At 38.3% G+C, this 17,945-nt stretch overlaps 3 protein-coding genes across 7 annotated transcripts; 2 read left to right on the forward strand and 1 right to left on the reverse strand.

Annotated features, from left to right (window-relative positions):
• The first annotated feature begins 6,778 nt into the window (after positions 1 to 6,778).
• Positions 6,779 to 10,696, forward strand: LOC121775026. Of its 2 annotated transcripts, none has more exons than XM_042171973.1 (12): positions 6,779 to 7,015; positions 7,292 to 7,368; positions 7,794 to 7,869; positions 8,143 to 8,215; positions 8,293 to 8,344; positions 8,690 to 8,751; positions 8,827 to 8,899; positions 9,362 to 9,416; positions 9,521 to 9,607; positions 9,687 to 9,780; positions 10,220 to 10,313; positions 10,401 to 10,696. In XM_042171973.1, exons 1-11 carry the CDS (start codon positions 6,933 to 6,935, stop codon positions 10,310 to 10,312), a joined length of 825 nt encoding a protein of 274 aa, XP_042027907.1. In that variant the 5' UTR covers positions 6,779 to 6,932; the 3' UTR covers position 10,313; positions 10,401 to 10,696. The 2 variants fall into 2 exon arrangements, with proteins under 2 accessions (XP_042027907.1, XP_042027906.1); XM_042171972.1 differs by having other exon boundaries at positions 6,782 to 7,015; positions 10,390 to 10,696.
• A 911-nt stretch (positions 10,697 to 11,607) lies between these two features.
• On the reverse strand, positions 11,608 to 13,303 carry LOC121775027 (60S ribosomal protein L35a-3-like). 2 transcript variants are annotated; one of them, XM_042171976.1, is made up of 5 exons: positions 13,217 to 13,303; positions 13,073 to 13,108; positions 12,756 to 12,984; positions 12,625 to 12,667; positions 11,608 to 11,831 (listed from the first exon to the last, which is right to left on the reverse strand). In XM_042171976.1, exons 1-4 carry the CDS (start codon positions 13,246 to 13,248, stop codon positions 12,626 to 12,628), a joined length of 339 nt encoding a protein of 112 aa, XP_042027910.1. In that variant the 5' UTR covers positions 13,249 to 13,303; the 3' UTR covers positions 11,608 to 11,831; position 12,625. The 2 variants fall into 2 exon arrangements, with proteins under 2 accessions (XP_042027910.1, XP_042027909.1); XM_042171975.1 differs by lacking the exon at positions 11,608 to 11,831 and having other exon boundaries at positions 12,465 to 12,667.
• Positions 13,304 to 13,995: 692 nt separating this feature from the next.
• On the forward strand, positions 13,996 to 17,489 carry LOC121774904 (exosome complex component RRP43-like). Of its 3 annotated transcripts, none has more exons than XM_042171810.1 (9): positions 13,996 to 14,133; positions 14,606 to 14,781; positions 14,862 to 14,911; positions 14,988 to 15,057; positions 15,146 to 15,251; positions 16,185 to 16,251; positions 16,348 to 16,423; positions 16,509 to 16,807; positions 17,168 to 17,489. In XM_042171810.1, the coding sequence occupies exons 2-9, from the start codon at positions 14,622 to 14,624 to the stop codon at positions 17,249 to 17,251; spliced, it is 912 nt and encodes a 303-aa protein (XP_042027744.1). In that variant the 5' UTR covers positions 13,996 to 14,133; positions 14,606 to 14,621; the 3' UTR covers positions 17,252 to 17,489. The 3 variants fall into 3 exon arrangements, with proteins under 3 accessions (XP_042027744.1, XP_042027743.1, XP_042027742.1); XM_042171809.1 differs by having other exon boundaries at positions 14,000 to 14,148; XM_042171808.1 differs by having other exon boundaries at positions 14,004 to 14,177.
• The last annotated feature ends 456 nt before the right edge of the window (positions 17,490 to 17,945 follow it).

Genomic DNA, 17,945 nt, shown 5'->3' on the forward strand with positions numbered 1-17,945 from the left:
AGGTATATCGTTCTTTAAAGACTGATCCCCTTTTTAGATCGATTATTAAAGACTATTGTGAGTCCAAGCTTCTAAGGAGGATATAAGACCACAATTCAGCTTAACAAGCAGTCCGTCTGAAACGAACTGCAATAAGCCAACGATTGTGAGTCCAAGCTTCCAAGGAGGATACAAGACCGCAATTCAGCTTAACAAGCACTTCGTCTGAAACGAACTGCAATAAGGGAAAGTCCGATCCACGCGATAAACCTCGCCGAATTAGGACGACCAAGTTCGGTCAAAGAAGTTTACCTCATAAGACCGGGGACGACCATGTCTAGTCAAAGAGGTTTACTGCACAAGACCACTTCGGTTAACTGGGAAAGTCCGATCCACGCGATAAAGCTCGCCGAATTAGGACAAGGGAAAGTTCGATCCCGGCGACAAAAATCGCCAAATTAGAACACAAAGACGAGTCCGGTCAAAGATGTTTATTTCATCAGACCAAAGACGAGTCCGGTCAAAGATGTTTATTTCATCGGACCAAAGACGAGTCCGGTCAAAGATGTTTATTTCATCAGACCAAAGACGAGTCCGGTCAAAGATGTTTATTTCATCAGACTAAAGACGAGTCCGGTCAAAGATGTTTATTTCATCAGACCAAAGACGAGTCCGGTCAAAGATGTTTATTTCATCAGACCAAAGACGAGTCCGGTCAAAGATGTTTATTTCATCAGACCAAAGACGAGTCCGGTCAAAGAAGTTTACTTCATAAGACCAAGGACCAAGTCCGGTCAAAGAAGTTTACTTCATAAGACCGAGGACAAGTACGGTGAAATTTTTTCGCTAAGCTGTAAATACAGTGTTAGAAGCGAAAACAAAATTTCATTTTTCAAATCTTGTTCGGCATACAACTCCGCTACCCTACAAAATGGCGTTACGCTATTACAAAGGACTATTCTACTGTCCAGGGTTGCTGAAGTTAAGCCACCTATCTGCAAAATCCTCTGGAAGCCGAGTTCGGTTGTTCCGAGCAGATGAAGAATAAGCAGGTCGACGAGATGCTATCCTCGACCCAACGCCTCTTCCCCGAGCCCGAGAAGTCCTAACACCTCGGCGATGAAGAGTCTCTGCAATAAGCATCTGCTGATCTTGCTCGCTCATAGTCACAACTCCTCGGCGAATTTCAGTCCGTCCCTGTCTTGACGATTCCGGTTGCTCCTGAGCCCGTTCTCGTCTTGACGTTTCCGGCTGTTCCGGAGTTCGTTGTTGACTGGAAGTAGGATTTTGAACAAGGGAACCAGAGGCTTGATCTGGAGTGCGAGCATCTGTTGGCACGACATGCCGAAGGAATCTTTCTATGGAGGGGCGCCGAGAAAGAACAATGTCGTACCGAGAAGCCCAGCGCCGTAATGATTTCACAACTTGTTGGCAAGCCGAGCTCTCCAGCGCATTGTTCTTCCGGAGTACATGATATTCCTCCCACAGTTCGTCAACTCGACTCTGAACATCTGATATGGTCAATCCCCCGCGCACACGGATGTAATCCTCGTACGCAGTCCTCTCAGCAACGGTCGTATTCAGCTCGGCCTCCAGATCCTTCTTATCGGACTCTAAGTCCTTATTATCGGCCTCCAGCTTCACTAAACGAGCCAGAAGCTCGTCATTCTTCGTCTGATCGGCTATAGCTCTTTTCTCAGCTTCGTCTAAAGCCGAAGAGTACAGCCGTTTCCAGTGAAGTATCTCCATCTCCTTGAGTACAAAGCAGCTATATTAGTTCGGCAGCTGTACCGAGCAGATAGTAAAATACAACAGGAATAAAGGCGAGTACGAAAAGCTATACGAAGACAAGTGTAGAGAATTTTTCATTCACAAGGAAAATTTTTACACTAGGAGGGCTTCAAGGCCATTTTACAAGGAAGAAACTAGACTAAGAGAAGGGAGACGAAATCATACTCCACCAGCTTCGTCTCCGGCTCCTTGGTCTGGTTCAGCTTCTTTCTCCTGAGCTACTTCAGCCTCGGCCTCGCCTCCTGCCGGCCTCGCCTCCGCCTCCTGATCGGCTTCCTTCTCCGGATGCCCGGCCCGTTCGACTTCGGCCTCCAGCTCCAGCGGCTCGGCCTCACCCTCTCCGTTGTAAGTCGAAGCGGGTGAAACGGGTCCCACGGAGGCAAAGATAGCCTCCAGGTTCTCGTCCCGATCAGCTCGACAACTCCGGACTCGGTCTGCAGAAAGCAGGACCGAGGATGAAGCGAGCTCCTCAAGGAGCGGCAGATTCTGAAGCCGAGCTGCTATCTCTCGGCTGTACAGAGGCAGCACGACGTCGGCCCCCTGCTCGCCCTTATCGGCAATTAGCCTTACCAGACTACCGACAAAGGCCGAGAACTGGCTGCTCAAAAAGAGTTTCTCCGTGTAAACACGGAGAGCCTCCCCCTGGGCAGCCACGGCGGCAGCATCCCTCCGTTTCGTCTGCTCTCGCTGGATGACGAGCTGGTTTTTGGCAAACTGAGCTTCATCCTGGGCCGAAATCCTAGCAGCTCTGGCTTTCTCAAAGTTAGCCTCAGCCTGTTCGGCCCGATGACAAGCAGCCGCCAACTTCCTCTGCATCTCAGCATAGTCATTGGACGCTTTGGAGAGTTCGACGGCGACGAGCTTGGAGAGCATATCGTTCCTCTGAAAATGGATAAAGAAAAAAGTCAACAAAGGGGCCACAAAAAATACAGGAAAAAAGCAAGGCCAGAAAATCAAGAAGAGAATTCACCTCGGCGAAGTCCGTGGGCCATAAAAACGGCTCACAGATATGTTCCGAAGGAGGCGCCAAGACCACGTCTTTCTCTGGCGCTCTCGGGGGCTTCTGGGCCTTCCCCCTCCCCTTTGCCGAAGTCGACTCCGGCTTCTTCGGATCCGAAGAGGTTTTTTGCCTTTTCGGAGTCCTCTCGGCATCAGACGCCGAGCTGGTGGTTTTCGGCCTCTCCGGCTCCTTGGACTCCGAAGATTTGCGGCTAGCCTTACTCAGCATGTACACTGCCAAAAAGCAAGAAAGCAAAGTCAGATTTTCTTCGTTAAAGCAGTAGAGCATAAAGATAAAGAGAAATCCTCACCCTCGGCCTCTTCGTCCGAAGACGAGATGTCGAACACGACGTCGCCCTTGACGAGCTCAGACTCCGTGTATTGTTTCCTAACTATGGGAATCTTGTTGAGCTCGCCATCGAGCTCGTCCAACGGTTCAGGCCGAGGATGACGGATAACGGACTCCGGCCCTCTCCAGGGAAAACTAGGAGCCGCGGTCCTATCATAGTAGAAGAAGCGATTTTGCCACTTCGGCCACTTCGTTTTACAAAAGGCCCTAAAGGGCTGTAAAGGGATCAAGTAAAACCAAGACCCCTTCCTCTTAAATTGAAAGAATTTAAGGATCGCCTTCAAAGACAAATCCCTTCCTAACCTACGGAGTTCGGCAGCGAAGGCCGACAAGTGCCTCCAAGAGTTCGGAGTCACTTGGCCTAAAGGAAGCTGAAAAAAATCTAGTAAATCTATAAAGGCAGAAGGGAGGGGGAAACGAAGCCCGCATTCTAAGCAGGCCTCGTACACGGTGGCGTACCCCTCCGGCGGGGAGTCAGCCCTATGATCACCGTCAGGTACCACCGCCTTCCCCCCAGGAAAAAAGTATTTTTCGGGTAGGGATATCACAGTATCCTTACTCAAAATACTATGGAAATACTCTACGGTCTTCTCCCCGGACTCTTTCCGGCCAGAAGACCCCTTATCCCCTTTCCTACCGCTACCCGACTCCGAAGAAGAAGAAGACATTTTTCTTACTTTTTGAAGGTGAAGAAAGTCTGAAGAAGCTCTTGAAAGCGGAAGAAAATTTCTCGAGAAAGAGAGAGTATAGAAGACGCAACAGCAAAGGTGTTCAAATGAGGAAAAAGGAGCATATTTATCAGATTCGGGAAAGATTTCGAGATCGTTGCGCCGTTTCGAATCCCACATTTTCAGGATTCAACGGCCGGATTTTACTGTCGCATTTAATGCAGGCACGCGCAAGGCACGTCCCCTGACGTCAGCCTCCCCCTTACCATTATCCAGAATGCCGAAGTGACTCACCTCGCCGAAGTGATTCACTTCGCTTTTCGGGGGGGGTAGTGATGGGGTACGAACTAAACCCTAATGGCAAGCCCAATAATAGTGACGGCCCATCAGCCCAGAGCCCAAGAAAGAGTATCTGTTCGGCACCAAAGAGTTCGGCACGACCAAAGAGTTCGGACTCAGCCTACAGCTCGGTAAAAGCCGACCAGTCAAGCTCTCCTCTCAGATCGGCAAGAGCTGATCGGTAAAGTCCAGCAGTTCGGTCTCAGCATTCGACCGAACTAGGAGTTAGTGGACTCATGAAAGGCCTCCACGACCTCCGCTATACCCACGATCTATTTAGTGGTACGAAGCAGTTATTGAGCAGTTATTGCTCACCCACGATCTTGTTAGTGGGGCTGCAAACCACGACCTTAGTTCAATGTATAAATAGAACTTAGATCAGATAGAAAAGGGTTAAGCTCTCTAGAGATAAAACATCATTTAGCAAGTCTGTGTTGTAAGCTGTAATCCCAGATCAAGCAATACAATCTTGCCCTCCCTTCTTCCCGTGGACGTAGATTTACTTCAGTAAATCGAACCACGTAAATTCTTTGTGTCGTAATCTTCATTCTCTACCAGCATTTACTAACATCAGAAATTCGCGGATCCATCACACATAGTATCTTCTAATAAGCAATTACTCAAGTGATTTTGTTGGATGAAATATTCGGCCTGTATCTTCATGATGGTGAAGTAGAAAATCTCATACTCCATTTTATATTCCATATTAGTAGTAGTAATACGGAGTAGTAGATATATATGAATTTTAATTCCCTGTTGTTAAAAAAAAAGATTTCAATTCCCTGCTTATTTTGCTTTGTTCTTTTTGGACCAAAAATAATTTCCCATGTAATGATAAAATATTAATTCTAAAGAGAAATTTAGTTAATTGTCTTGTGGTTATTGGTCTTATATGAGCTCATCAATAAAAGTAGTCTCATTTTCCATGTAATGATAAGATTTTAATTTTCAAGAGAAAATTTAGATAAATTATGTAACTGTCTCGTTGTTGTTGTTCTAACTTCTAACATAAGCTCATTAATAAAATTAGTCTTATTTTTCATGTAATTATAAGATTTTAACTTTCAACAGATAAAAATATGAGCTCATTAATAAAATTAGTGCTAATTGTTTGTTAATTAGTTGGGTCAGATAGATCAAGGGCCATAAATATTGTTTTTATTCAATTTAACTTTTCAAGGCCCAAATATGAAATATGTTACTCTGCCTCTAATAATTTCGAAATAGTACTATTGTTTTTCTTGCGAAGATAAAACATAACAGTATTTTCTAATTTTTTTTATCCACGTGTCAATTTATCATGAAAATTTGTATATTAAAAAATTGGATAAGTTCTGATAGTGATTAAATTAGAAATTTGATATTAGTATTATTTTTTGACAAGAAATTAGAAGTCTAAGCACTTCAATAATTTAAAATGGTAACTAATGATATAATTAAGGGTTTTTAGCCTATAAATACATCAACTTTGAGTTTTTTTTCTTATTTTTCTCCTAAACTTTAAAATTTGAATATAAATGCATGAACTTTTGATTTTTTTGATTTTTCCCCAAGATCCAAAATCAAAATACATGTGGCAAATTAAAGCTTATGTGGCAATCAACCTGTTTTATATTAATTAATAAAATAATAAATTTGAATTCCACATCTGCCAACTCTTATGGACCACACACTTCCCACTCTTTCTTGTCGAGTTCTTCAAGAAGACTCTATCACACTGCCGTCGGGACAACGCCGGAGATGTTTGCATCTCCACCAGCCTTCTCCTTGCTCAGATTGAAGCTCGCACCGCGTGAGCGCACTCCTCCGCAAGCTCCCTCTGCATCTGCCCCTCCACCTTCCAAAACCTCCACAATTGCAGTGCGCTATGAACGCGGTCGCCACCGACGCGCACCCCGACAGCATCTACGGAAACCACCACTTGCCTCAGTGCTCGTTCTGCAATGGGGATGACGATGTGAAGAGGATCGTGAAGAATTCTCCGTGGAAGAGGAAGAATTGAGTGCAAAGGAGGAAGATCTCTCGCCTGATCAAGTCCATTCGCGATTCCTTTTTGGACATTCTTTAGCACTTAGAAGGAGGAAGTGCCGACGGGCTGCGCGAGATCTTTGCCGGCAGATGGCTCATTATCGCCGCCATACAAGCTGATCTGTGGCGTTGCTCCTCGTCCACCACTGGAATTTCCACCACGTGAGCGTCTTTACCTTCCGCCATTGATGTAATCTTCGAGAGGTAGCAGGTTGGAACGTGAGACACGAACATCTCCGGTGCTATCTCGACGGTGGCAGGCAGAGCCTTCACGAAGAGCTCGACAAGAAAGAGCAGGGAGGGTGAAAGATGGCTGATATGGACTTAATATTTATTATTTTTTAATTAATATAAACATATTGGTGTAGTTTTGGTTGCCACAAAAGCTTTAATTTGCCACATGTATTTGATTTTATATATTGGGGAAAAATAAAAAACATCAAAAGTTCATGCATTTATATTCAAATTTTAAAGTTTAGGAAAAAAAAAGAAAAAACTCGAAGTTCATATATTTATAGGCTAAAAACCCTATAATTAAAATAAAACAATAAGTTTGGTATTGACAAATTATACTAGTATTCCGCATTTTCTTGATTCAAATTTCTCAACAGAAAAAGAAAAGAGAAAAAAATATAAATTTCAACAAAGAAAGTCGAGCACCTAAAAATGCATCAGGCAATTCGGCATTCCTGCAACTCAGCGTCGACCACAATGAAAACTCTCCCATTTTTGCTCTCTTAATTCTACAGCATCGATCCGCCCCACAGCTTATTATTCCCATGGTTGCTCATCATCGGAGCTTTACTATCATTTTACTATCTCTATCTATTCTTCAATTTTCTCCATCAGCTAAGGCCATCAGGTATTACGCTTTCGATTCTCGTATAATTTTATCGATTTCAGGGGTCTTGGTAACTGTAGCGTGATAAACTTTTTAAGCTGGATGAATTGTATTCAGGCTACGCTAGCTATATAAATTTCGATTAATTTATTATCTTGCTACGGATTTGGATCTTTACTAAGCCAATTTTTTCAAGATTGTTTTATTTTTTAAATTCATTCTAGTGTTATTGTAGTTTTAGGTTTACTTCTGTTAATTTTGGTTAAATGAGGTTGATTTGTAGTTACACGGTTGCAGGAAGGATGTGAGCTTTCAGCTGAAACGGCATTGTAAAACCACGGTGCAAGGAAGATTCTACCTCGCTGATGATAATGGTAATTTAATTTCTTGAGTAAAAATGGATGTGGATATTTTTATATGTATCTAGCCTGTGCGATATTTGTAATTCTTAATTATGATGTTTGTAAATACTAGAATAAGTATCAGATAAATTCTCATGTATAGAACAAGTGAACATTTTTACCTTTTTTGCATGCTTGATTGTACTAAACCATTAGTGGATTGAAGAGATTGTTGTCTAGGAAACTAACTGAGTCTGTTTTATGGAGAATAAGAAGTTTCTTAAAAGATCTCTAGAGTCACATATAACTTTTTAATTTAACAAATTCTTTCATGAAAAAAGGACAAAGAAGTTAGGTAATTTGAGGCTTTCCGGAGTCTGCTTGGTCAAAGGGACCATAATTTGTCAGAAGCCTTATGATCACCAAATATAGTCTTCACGGTTTCTCATTCTCTGCAGGTTATGTATGTGATGCATTCTCAGTTGACCCACGGTCTCGTTGTTGTCCAGGAAGAGGAGATCAGTTCTCTTGTCAGTGAGTTATCTCTTTTAAGTCATTTTTCTTTTTTCTTTTTCTTACTCTTCAAATTCAATTGTATATGTTACTGACGTTACAGTGACATAAAAATAATACTACAAATTTAATTACAAGTCTGAAAATATTAAGTTGAAAGTATTTGCCGTCTGCTTTAAAAATAGAGTACAAGTTGAAAGCAAACATTTGGAATGGTGGAGTGGGAGTGCCAATTTGCAATTTCTATTCCTAGTCATTTTATACCTTGTTTATTTTCATTGTGATTACTTGCAGGGGATGCAATATTGTTTCTCAATGTTGCAACTCGTATGAATTCTGTGTTTCCTGCTGCTTGCATCCGCAGATGGTAATTTCATCCTGATTTTTTGCATACCTAAATAACTATTCTTTCTCACTCTGCTACACTGTCTACTTTTTCTCTAGATTAATAAGGAACTGGCTTCAAACGTCCAAATAGCAAAGCCCGTGACTGCTGGTAAACTCTACTCCTATTAAATAGCGATTTAAATGCAAAAATTTTGTTCATCTTTGCTGTAGGGTTCTTCTAAGTTGGTAATGATCTTAAGCTAGGTCTGTTGATATGATTCTGAATGGCTATCTTTTAAGTTATACTATATGTTTGAAGTTTGATTTGAAAAAGTTTGAGATCAGCTGATCGGCATAATGGCTCCTTTCCCAGTGGCAAACTCTGATATAAATTTCTCAATGTTTTGGATGCATTTTATGATGAGTTCTGTAGCTTTCTCATGCAAGCATAATTATTTGACCTCATGATCTATTCACTGCCATGATGATGTTATATTTGGTCTTTGTTTGACAGGAATCTATGGAAATATTTTTGATTATTGTGCTGGGAGGTGTCGCCATAATTCTGAGAGCGTGGTATGCACTCTTTACATGAAACTATTTCTTCACTTATATTACAGCATTTTGACTGGGATTCGATGTAGTTTTCAGATATTTCAGGTTCATGAAAATGCGTATATGAGTGAATTTCATCATTGTTTTTCCATACCAACTAATTCATCAGGTTAATGCATCATGTCCATGCCTAGTGTAGTAGTGTATACGTCAGAACATTAATATTGTGTTATGACTTCAATGGCAGAGTTGATTTACTTGTTCTTATAGGTTCTGTTATAGAAACTGTTAAGTATATACCTAAAGATTAAAAAAATCTTTTCCCGTTTGGGCATATAGAGAAATAGATTTCAAAAAGACATGCATTTGATTTCCTTCACTGTCTTATACTATTTCTGCGTATAAAAATTGCCTCATGAGCAGAGATTTCCGACTTCTGGCTTGAAATTTTCTTTCAGTTGAAGACGATACCCACACTTGTAGACTTGTAGCACAACCCTCCTTTTTTCGGCCAAACTATTGCTGCAGTTATCACTGATACAATTTATGCTTATTTTATAGTATATGATTGTTAAATGTGAAAGTTCTCAGAAACTAAATTGACCTATGCTTAATAGTATTTCTATGACAGAATCATCAAGCACACAGCTGGAAAGACTAGCCGGCATCAATGTCATTGTTGGAAGGTAAAAATATCCTGATGTTGGTCGATTTATGTTTTCAAATCATAGAAGAACCTAAAAGATAGCATATGCTAATGGATTTCTGTTATTTCCATACACATAATTAGACAAGGAGGATCTTGTGACTCCGTCTGCAAGTCTAATGGAAAATCTTGTGTGCCCAACAAGCTCTCTCTACTGAATAACTGTCAAGTGTAAGCGTTCTTACGTTCAATGCAAGCTTTTCTTGATAACATTGCTCGTCTCTGAATTATTTTCTTGTATAACAATTAGAATGAAAAAATACATGAGCTGCAAAGGTGCCTGTTTGTCAAGCGTCGGAGCTGACCAACCAGCTGAAGTAGTCGATGATGCTCCGACATATCTGGTACGCTTGCAATTTCAAATTTACTGAACCATCTCTGCATATAGTTAATCCATGCATTGATATCGGTGATGCTTTTAAGTCGTTCTCATCACCCAATTATAGAGTGATAGAGAAGCTTCAATATGTACAAAAAAATCTGCCAACATATAACTCAAATTTCTACGTTGATTGTGATGATCTCACATATTGGATGCCAGTTATTCTTTCTTAGTAACAATAAATGCCTACATATATGTAGTGTTTGGTTCAAGTAAAACTTCTTATTGTGAGTAATGAGAACTAGGAAAACTCTTGCACTGAATCTACAAGTAAATAACAGTATTCGCTGAGTGCAATTGCTCTGAACCTATAAAGTAGCTGCACTGAATCTATATATTAATAATTAACATATGGTTGCATCGTTTATTAACTTCTCTTTCTTCATATTTTACGTATTTAGAACCCCGGAGCATGCTTGTACACGGAAAGACAATCTACACTTTCCTGCGACGGCTCTCACAGTCACACAAGGAGGCTTTGCCCCTGTGCATAAGGTTGGTTTGTAACGCGTGTCTGTGTCTGTGTCTGTCTCTCTTAAGAGCGTGATGACAATTCTATTTACTTCTGCAGCGAACATATAGTATCCATTTAGACAATCATCATACAAGAGGAAGAACAGCAGGCTATAAATGGTTGTAGATTAGTTGTTTTTCTCCTACTTTTAACAGGGATATGTGGCTTATCATTAGGTTCTTTCAATACCCTATCCCTTGAAAGAGTTTCAATGTATAATATAGTCCAGAATTTTGAATAATATACTGTAATCATCTCTAGTTTTCGATCTGTATTTTTATTGTTATAATCTTTGCACGCATTGTTTATATGCGACCATGAATACTAATTATTCGTTCAACAAAGAACATTGTTGATATTTTTATTTTAAAATTCTAATTTTTCGTTAATAATTTAAATTTTTCTCTATCTGTATAATTTCATCTCGTACATTGATCAAATGTGTACGAATTAGTGGAGAAATTCACTTCAAATATGACGCTTATGTAAGGTACAATTAAGAGTAAAATTTATGTTTATTTTTCAATAAGAAAAAGAGTAAAATTTTGATAAAAGCTTTTATTTTTTGAGACACTACTATTTCATTTCTCCGACTCTGATAAATCTGGTAGTACTTCCGTGGTGCAAATTGGTTAGAATTTGGAAGTCACAAAACGTTACTAATATTGCAATTATTGTGCCAATGAATGAAATTGCATTTTTGTGAGAACTAATATAAAATGCTCGTGTCTTAGTTAATTACTGTAGTACTAAGCAAATTATTTGTCCGTTCATATGATTTAATGTTGTTAAATTTATATTAGATGAATTAATAGGGGATGTTTACAGTATAGAGTTAATACTAGTATATAAGGAGTAGTTTAATTTGGGATAACATAGAATTAATAATAGCAGTATATCATTAAATAGATCTAATTTGGTATGATGATATTTAAATCACTATTTTTCATGAATCAAAATAAAAAATTGATATGAAAAACAAAACTTTCATGAATCAAAATAAAAATAATACATATAATATGAATGATTGCATTTTGAACGTTGGTTAAACAACCTACTATAGTTTATACAAAACGATTTCTTGTACCACATCAATTTGATTTTGACCGCAATGCGACAATTACAAAATAAATTAAAAAACTTAAAAACTTTTTATTTATAAATACAAACTTTCCCAATTTTATATCAAATATACCTTGATAAAGATAAATATCAGAAATTACTTCAGGTTATAAATATCAGAGCTTCCCTAACAGGACCACAACAGTCCGACACTGAAAGCATCAAAAGTAGGTTCACTGAATGTTGCATTTGCGAATGACAAAAAGTAGGGAACACTGAAAAATCTCTACTCCATTTAAAAGTGTAGTAGAAGTAAAACAGAACAAGGTGAAACTCTAACGACAACTTGATTAGCAATGGAACAAAACTTTTACTACTTAGCAAAAATGCCACCTGGGTGTCAACTTGACTTCTCGAAAAAGCAAAAAAAGATACCTCTGCAAAACACGCACATAAAATTAGGTACCAAGAAATGAATACTCCGCATAATAAAAGATCGGCTCTCATGCAGCTCATTAGTCTGACTCTTTTTCAAATGTGTATGTGTGTGCGAGGATTGTTCTGAATCTTTTTCTAAGGTGTCTGTGTGTGAGAGGATTGATTCTTGCTCCATATAAAGGAAAAGCAGTCTGTGCATATAGGTTGAATCATCTCTTAATAAGCACATAACAAAATTAGATAAAAATAAATGAAAATAATAGTACAAGAATAGCTCTCACGCAATTCCATATTCTGAATCCTTTCTAATGTGTTTCTGTGTGAGAAGTGAGGATTATACTGAACTTTTTTGTAATGTGTAATGTGTATGGAGGAGAATCTTGCTCCTTACAAAGGAAAAGTCGTTTGTGCATAAAATTTAGGTTGAATCATGTACTTGGATTTACGAGTGTCTACTCATTTATATTTATATATATCTTAAACTACAGTTTTATTTTGCAGATGAATATGCAACCAAACTGATACAAACAGTTGCTCGAATTGAAAGAGGAACAAATATGCTCAAATTGATACAAACAGTTGCTCAGAACTTAATACTATCAAAGTGCAACAAAAGCTTAAGCTAGAGCTCATAACTCAAAAAACCAAAATATGCTCAAAACTGTCATGATGAGTCAACAACTTACATATTCAAAATCATGGCTATAATACACATCATATTAATCATCAACAAACACAATCTTCCAGACATAAGTAATACAACAGAAAAGAGCTAAAAAAGAAGTTTAGTACCTTAAATGTTGCTAGGATACATCATCACCCTCACTCTAGTACCCTGTTTAACAAACAAAGTTAACACTCATCACGCATATTTAAACCATCATCATGAACAGCGAAAACAATGCATTGAAAGATAAACGCACCATAGATTTTGGTGGAAGATTGGACTTGAACTTGGCGCGGACAACACCGCTGTTACCATGCGGCCGCGTAACCTTTCCCCAAATGCAACGGTAGTGGGAACCGTTCTTCTTCACCTTCGCCTTGTAAATGTATGCCATGCGCTTCCCGAGGTACCACGCCACTTCCTCTTGAGTGTTGACGCCCTCAATCTGAATCAACGACGTGTTTGGGTACTGATTCGACTTCGACCTATATAATTCACACAACACACACACCGAATCACCAATTTTTCTCCATCAACACATCAACCGAACACAAAATTGTAGCTAAGTTTTACCTCTTGTACCCCAATATAGTCCCGCGGACGTATAGCCTGCGTTAAAACGATCCAAACAGGCGGAAAAGTTTAGAACATAAATCAAAATTGAGCGAGTAATCGGTGTTGGATTCGGACTGAATTAGGCACAAATGGAGAGATAACCTGACACGCTCCCCCTGGCGGCCTTTCACCATTGTCGCTGACTGAAAGCTAGCGTCGGCCGAGTGGCTGCGAGTGTGTGAGAAAGTCCAAAATGCTGAGAGAGGAGCCCTAGATTGAGGTTTATAGGTAGTGATAAATGCTTCGTGGGCCGAATATTGGGTCGATTTTGGGTTGTTGGAGTGTGGGCTCAATGTATTTATGAATAATAATGTCATAGGCCCATATATGTTATTCTTTCTCTACATTATCAATCTCTTACTTATCATTTCTACATTTTAATTATTTATTACTCCCTCGTCCCACATAAATATGCATTATTTCATTTTTAATCAATTCCATAAAAATATATACTACTTTTCAATTTTAAAAACTCTTTTCACTCTAATAAGGTGGGGCTCATTCTCTACTAACAATAGTTTAATTACTTTTTTTCTCTACATATGTCTTACTTTTCTAATTTTGCATTAAAAGTTGTGCCGAATCCAAAGTGCATATTCTTCGTTGTATTATTTTTATAAAACGTGTCCAGAAAAGTTAACGGGTTGCGGATGGAGGGAGTAGTATTGTATATGTAGATATCATTTTATTGTATTAAGAGATATTTTAAGAATATATGTATCACATTTTTTCACATATAAATACATAAACTCTATGAAATAATATAAAATTGTTTTATAAAACGGAATAAATGAAAACAATTATAATTAAATGGCCTAATTCACAATAAAACTCTGAAATTGCAATGCAATAATAATGGGCCCACGATAATTACAAAAAATACTACATCCAATTTTAATTTAGCAGACAAAACCTAATACCTCAGTCCAGAGCAGCTCCGCTCCAACACTCTTTCCGGTCGCCCTCCGCCACAATTCCCGCCGCCGTTCTGCGACAATTCCGCCACCGCGCTGCCAAAAGTACTTTCCGACGCGGTAGTTGATCGCTTATAATCATAATATAGGTGACTTATCTTTGTTAATTTGATTTTGTAAGGAAACTGGGAAATGAAACAGAGTGGGAATCGAGTAATGTATAAGACCATTTTATGTTTATATCTTCTTATTTGTAGGAAAATGTGAGTATAACTCCCCAGAATTCGTAGTCTACTTTTGAATTTTAGCTGTTAAAGTGGCTAAAGTAGAAAAGCTGGTTTAGTGAATTTTAATTTTAAAATACAACCGATTCAGATGGTTTCTGTATTGCATTATATTTACGGTTTTAAGCATTTACATTTTCTGTTCATTGCTTAGAGGATACGTGTAAGTGAAAAATGTGGTAGAGCAATTGTTTATTTGTGGTGTTATGTACGTCGATTACTGATTCTATAATGTGTTTGTTCTCATTCAATTATTCAAATCATACAGTAATGCTTACAATTTTGTTTTACAGATAAACAACTAAGAACATGGCTGCTGCTAGTGGAACCAATGATTTATCATCAGAGATGGAACTGGATGCTTTTCGACGTCTTTTTCCTCTACGTTTTCATGAACGACATCTCCTTGAATCTATAAGGCCGGATGGGCGTCCCCTTGGAAGAGCTAGAGACACTTCGCTTAGTCTTGGTTTGTCACACTGTTTTCTTACCTCTTGTTTGTTATATTGTGATAACTGATTGCTGAATATCCAACATTTGAAAGTATAGGAGCTGTTGCGTCTGCTAATGGATCGGCTCTAGCAAAGATAGGATGCACTGTAAGTGTGTGCTTCTTAGGGATTAAACTATTTGAGTTCTTTGTAAGCACTGACTGAAAGTTCACATTATCCTCAGACTATGTTGGCTGCCATTAAATTGGAAGTCATGACTCCAACTGTAGAGGCACCTGATGAAGGATGCATAGGTAAAATATTTCTGTATTAGATTATCGCATTTGAAATGTTCTTATTGTCTAGTAATGTCAGTATATTAATACTACTTATTCTTTGCAGCCATTGACTTTCACATGCCTCCGATTTGTTCTCCACTAATTCGCCCCGGCAGGCCTGCAGAGGTGGCTCCAGTGATATCTAAGCAATTATCTGACACCATCTTGAGGCAAGAGATCACATGACACTATTTTGGCATCATTAATTCAAGCATGATTTGTTTTTGAGCATTTAAATATTCATTTTGTGCTCACTGTACAAATACACTCAATGCACACAAAATTGATTATACACTGTAGTTGTTATGATCATATATGTATTTTTATTATCATAACAACTACAACATGGGAACTTAAGTTGTAGTATTCAGTTCTGTCTCGATTCTTGATTAGAAAAAAGAGCATTTAGAATGATATGTTAATCAGTAACATTTGCACGTATGTTTTGAATGATGCCTAATGATCTATGGGTTTCTAAAGTATGTATGGTTATTTTTGTTAGGTTCATATTTTGATAAGTTGTAATCTACTTATGTGTTGCCATGTCATCAGCCGTGCATCATGTGCTTAGTATTTTTTAATTCCCTCATTTGTTTTAACTTAATGCGGATTTTCCTTTTGATATGGAGTACAATAATTGCTCCATAGAATTATAATTAATGTTAGTATTAAAAAATTAGCTTTCTAGGAATTCATATTTTTTCTTCTGCAGCAGCAGCCAATGTTTTGTCTACTTTAGTTTAAAATTCATTGCATCTCTGGGTTAAAAGGAAGAAATTAAAGAAAAGTAGGTAAGTATCTCTAACATGGCCATCATATTTTTATCTTTCACTCTGGGAAATACCCCAAAGTGGCCTTGTCTCAACCGAAGCTCCATGTGTTATGGGATACTTAGTTACTTAGCAAACACAATTTTAAAACCCTATGTTGATATTTTCTCTTGCTGTGCATTCTTCTTCTGTTTTAATTCCTCCCAGTGGCAGATTTATTCTTTCAGCATTATATTGGGGGACAATATTTTCTTTTAACTGAAAAGTCAACATATGTTTCATAACATCAAATTTTCTAGTTTTGTTGTGTTGCTCACTGTCTAAATTGTATAGTTCTGGCATGATTGATCTCAAAGAGTTATGCTTGGTCAGCGGCAAGGCTGCTTGGATGGCCTATCTGGTAAAGTATATTTAATTATACATTTCTTCACCAGCTGAATTTTGGTTTCATGCCTTGACTATCACCACCTAACACCATAAGAAATGACTCTTGCAGGACATATACTGTTTGGATGCTGATGGCGCCCTTTTTGATGCAGCATTGCTTTCAGCGGTGGCTGCCTTCTCACATTGTAAGTTATGCCTGGAGACTGCACTCAATAAAGTCTACCTTCCTCTCTTTGATTCTCAACATTCTAAAGTAATTCCACATTGCAGTGCAAATTCCTGTAGTCTCTCTCAATGATGACGGGAGAATAGTTCTTGTGTCTGAGGAGAACAGTGGATCAATGAAGGAAAAGGAACCTGTCAACAAGGAGAAGATAAAGCTTAAGATGAGCAGTCAGCCGTTCTCCTTAACATGCATACTTCACAAGAACTACATTCTAGCAGATCCAACCTCTGAGGAAGAGTCCATCATGGAAACGTACCTGACAGTTGTGCTGGATACGAATTATCAGCTTGTGTCTCTCAATAAACCCGGTGGACCAGGTCTAGCAAGCACATCATCAATCCAGGTGAATTTTTCCTTCTTTTTCTCCTCCTGTGATTTCGTCACTTTTATATCAGAATATTATCATTTGGATGAAGAAACATACTGATGGTGCTAAAAGATCTCACAGTTCCAGCATTGATGCCGTGTAAATTAAGATCATATCTTTCTGACAGCAGGTTCCAGTTTGCAATGACAAACATGCATGTATATGTAGAAGATCCCTGTTTGACTTGTCATTGTCTGGACCAATCTATCCAGCATGTTTAAGCTTGATATTTATTTAATCTATCAAGCTTGTTTAAGCTTAATATTTGTTCATGTAGCAATGCTTATTGCAATAGTTGGACTTATATTTCTAAATAACAAATGTTGTTGCCTGCAGGATTGCATAGTATTAGCACGGAAACGAGTGAAAGAACTTCAGCAGATCTTGGGTGAAGCAATTTCTGATATGGAAGTTGACTGAGATTTGCTGAACTGGATTGTAGTTTTCTATATTTTAAAAAAATTCTGAGTTTTGATATATTTTACTTTTTTCTGTATGTTTTTTTTTTGTTGTAGCTGTAGAAGAGAAATTAGTAACCTGAGATTAGAAATGAGTTCATACGATACAATGAAGTGATTTTCGCTGTGAAGTTCTATGGACTTCTTTACACTGTCTGTGATGAATCTGATGATGGGAATGTTATATGTTTCCAGACAAATTGCACGTTTAAAGCTTAGTTTTAATGTTTTGTTTTATTTTGATGCAAGTTTACAGACAAATTGCACTTTTATCTAGCAAATCTAACGCCACCTGTAAAAATTCAATCTCTCACTAAGAAATGAGAACTATGATTTTAAATACCAAAAATTAGCTGAAATTATGTATCAATGTTATACTCCTATGTTTGAAGGATTTCTTGGTTTTCCCTATTTAAGTGTAATTATATCAGAGGAATAGAGGAGATATGTACATTCAACTTTTTTGAAGGGCCGCAAATGTCGTAATCTCATGTCTGATATTAAGAGATATGAACCAAGTATTTTAAATATGTTAGCAAGTTCCACAATTCAAAAATGAATATATAGAAAATGAATCTACGTGCCTAAAAGTTTTTTACTCAACTTAATTAGAACGGATGGAGTATTAAGGTCGACCAGTTGTATCGTGTTTGATT

This window comes from Salvia splendens, chromosome 17 (assembly GCF_004379255.2).
Source record: "Salvia splendens isolate huo1 chromosome 17, SspV2, whole genome shotgun sequence".
NCBI classification, from domain to species: Eukaryota; Viridiplantae; Streptophyta; class Magnoliopsida; order Lamiales; family Lamiaceae; genus Salvia; species Salvia splendens.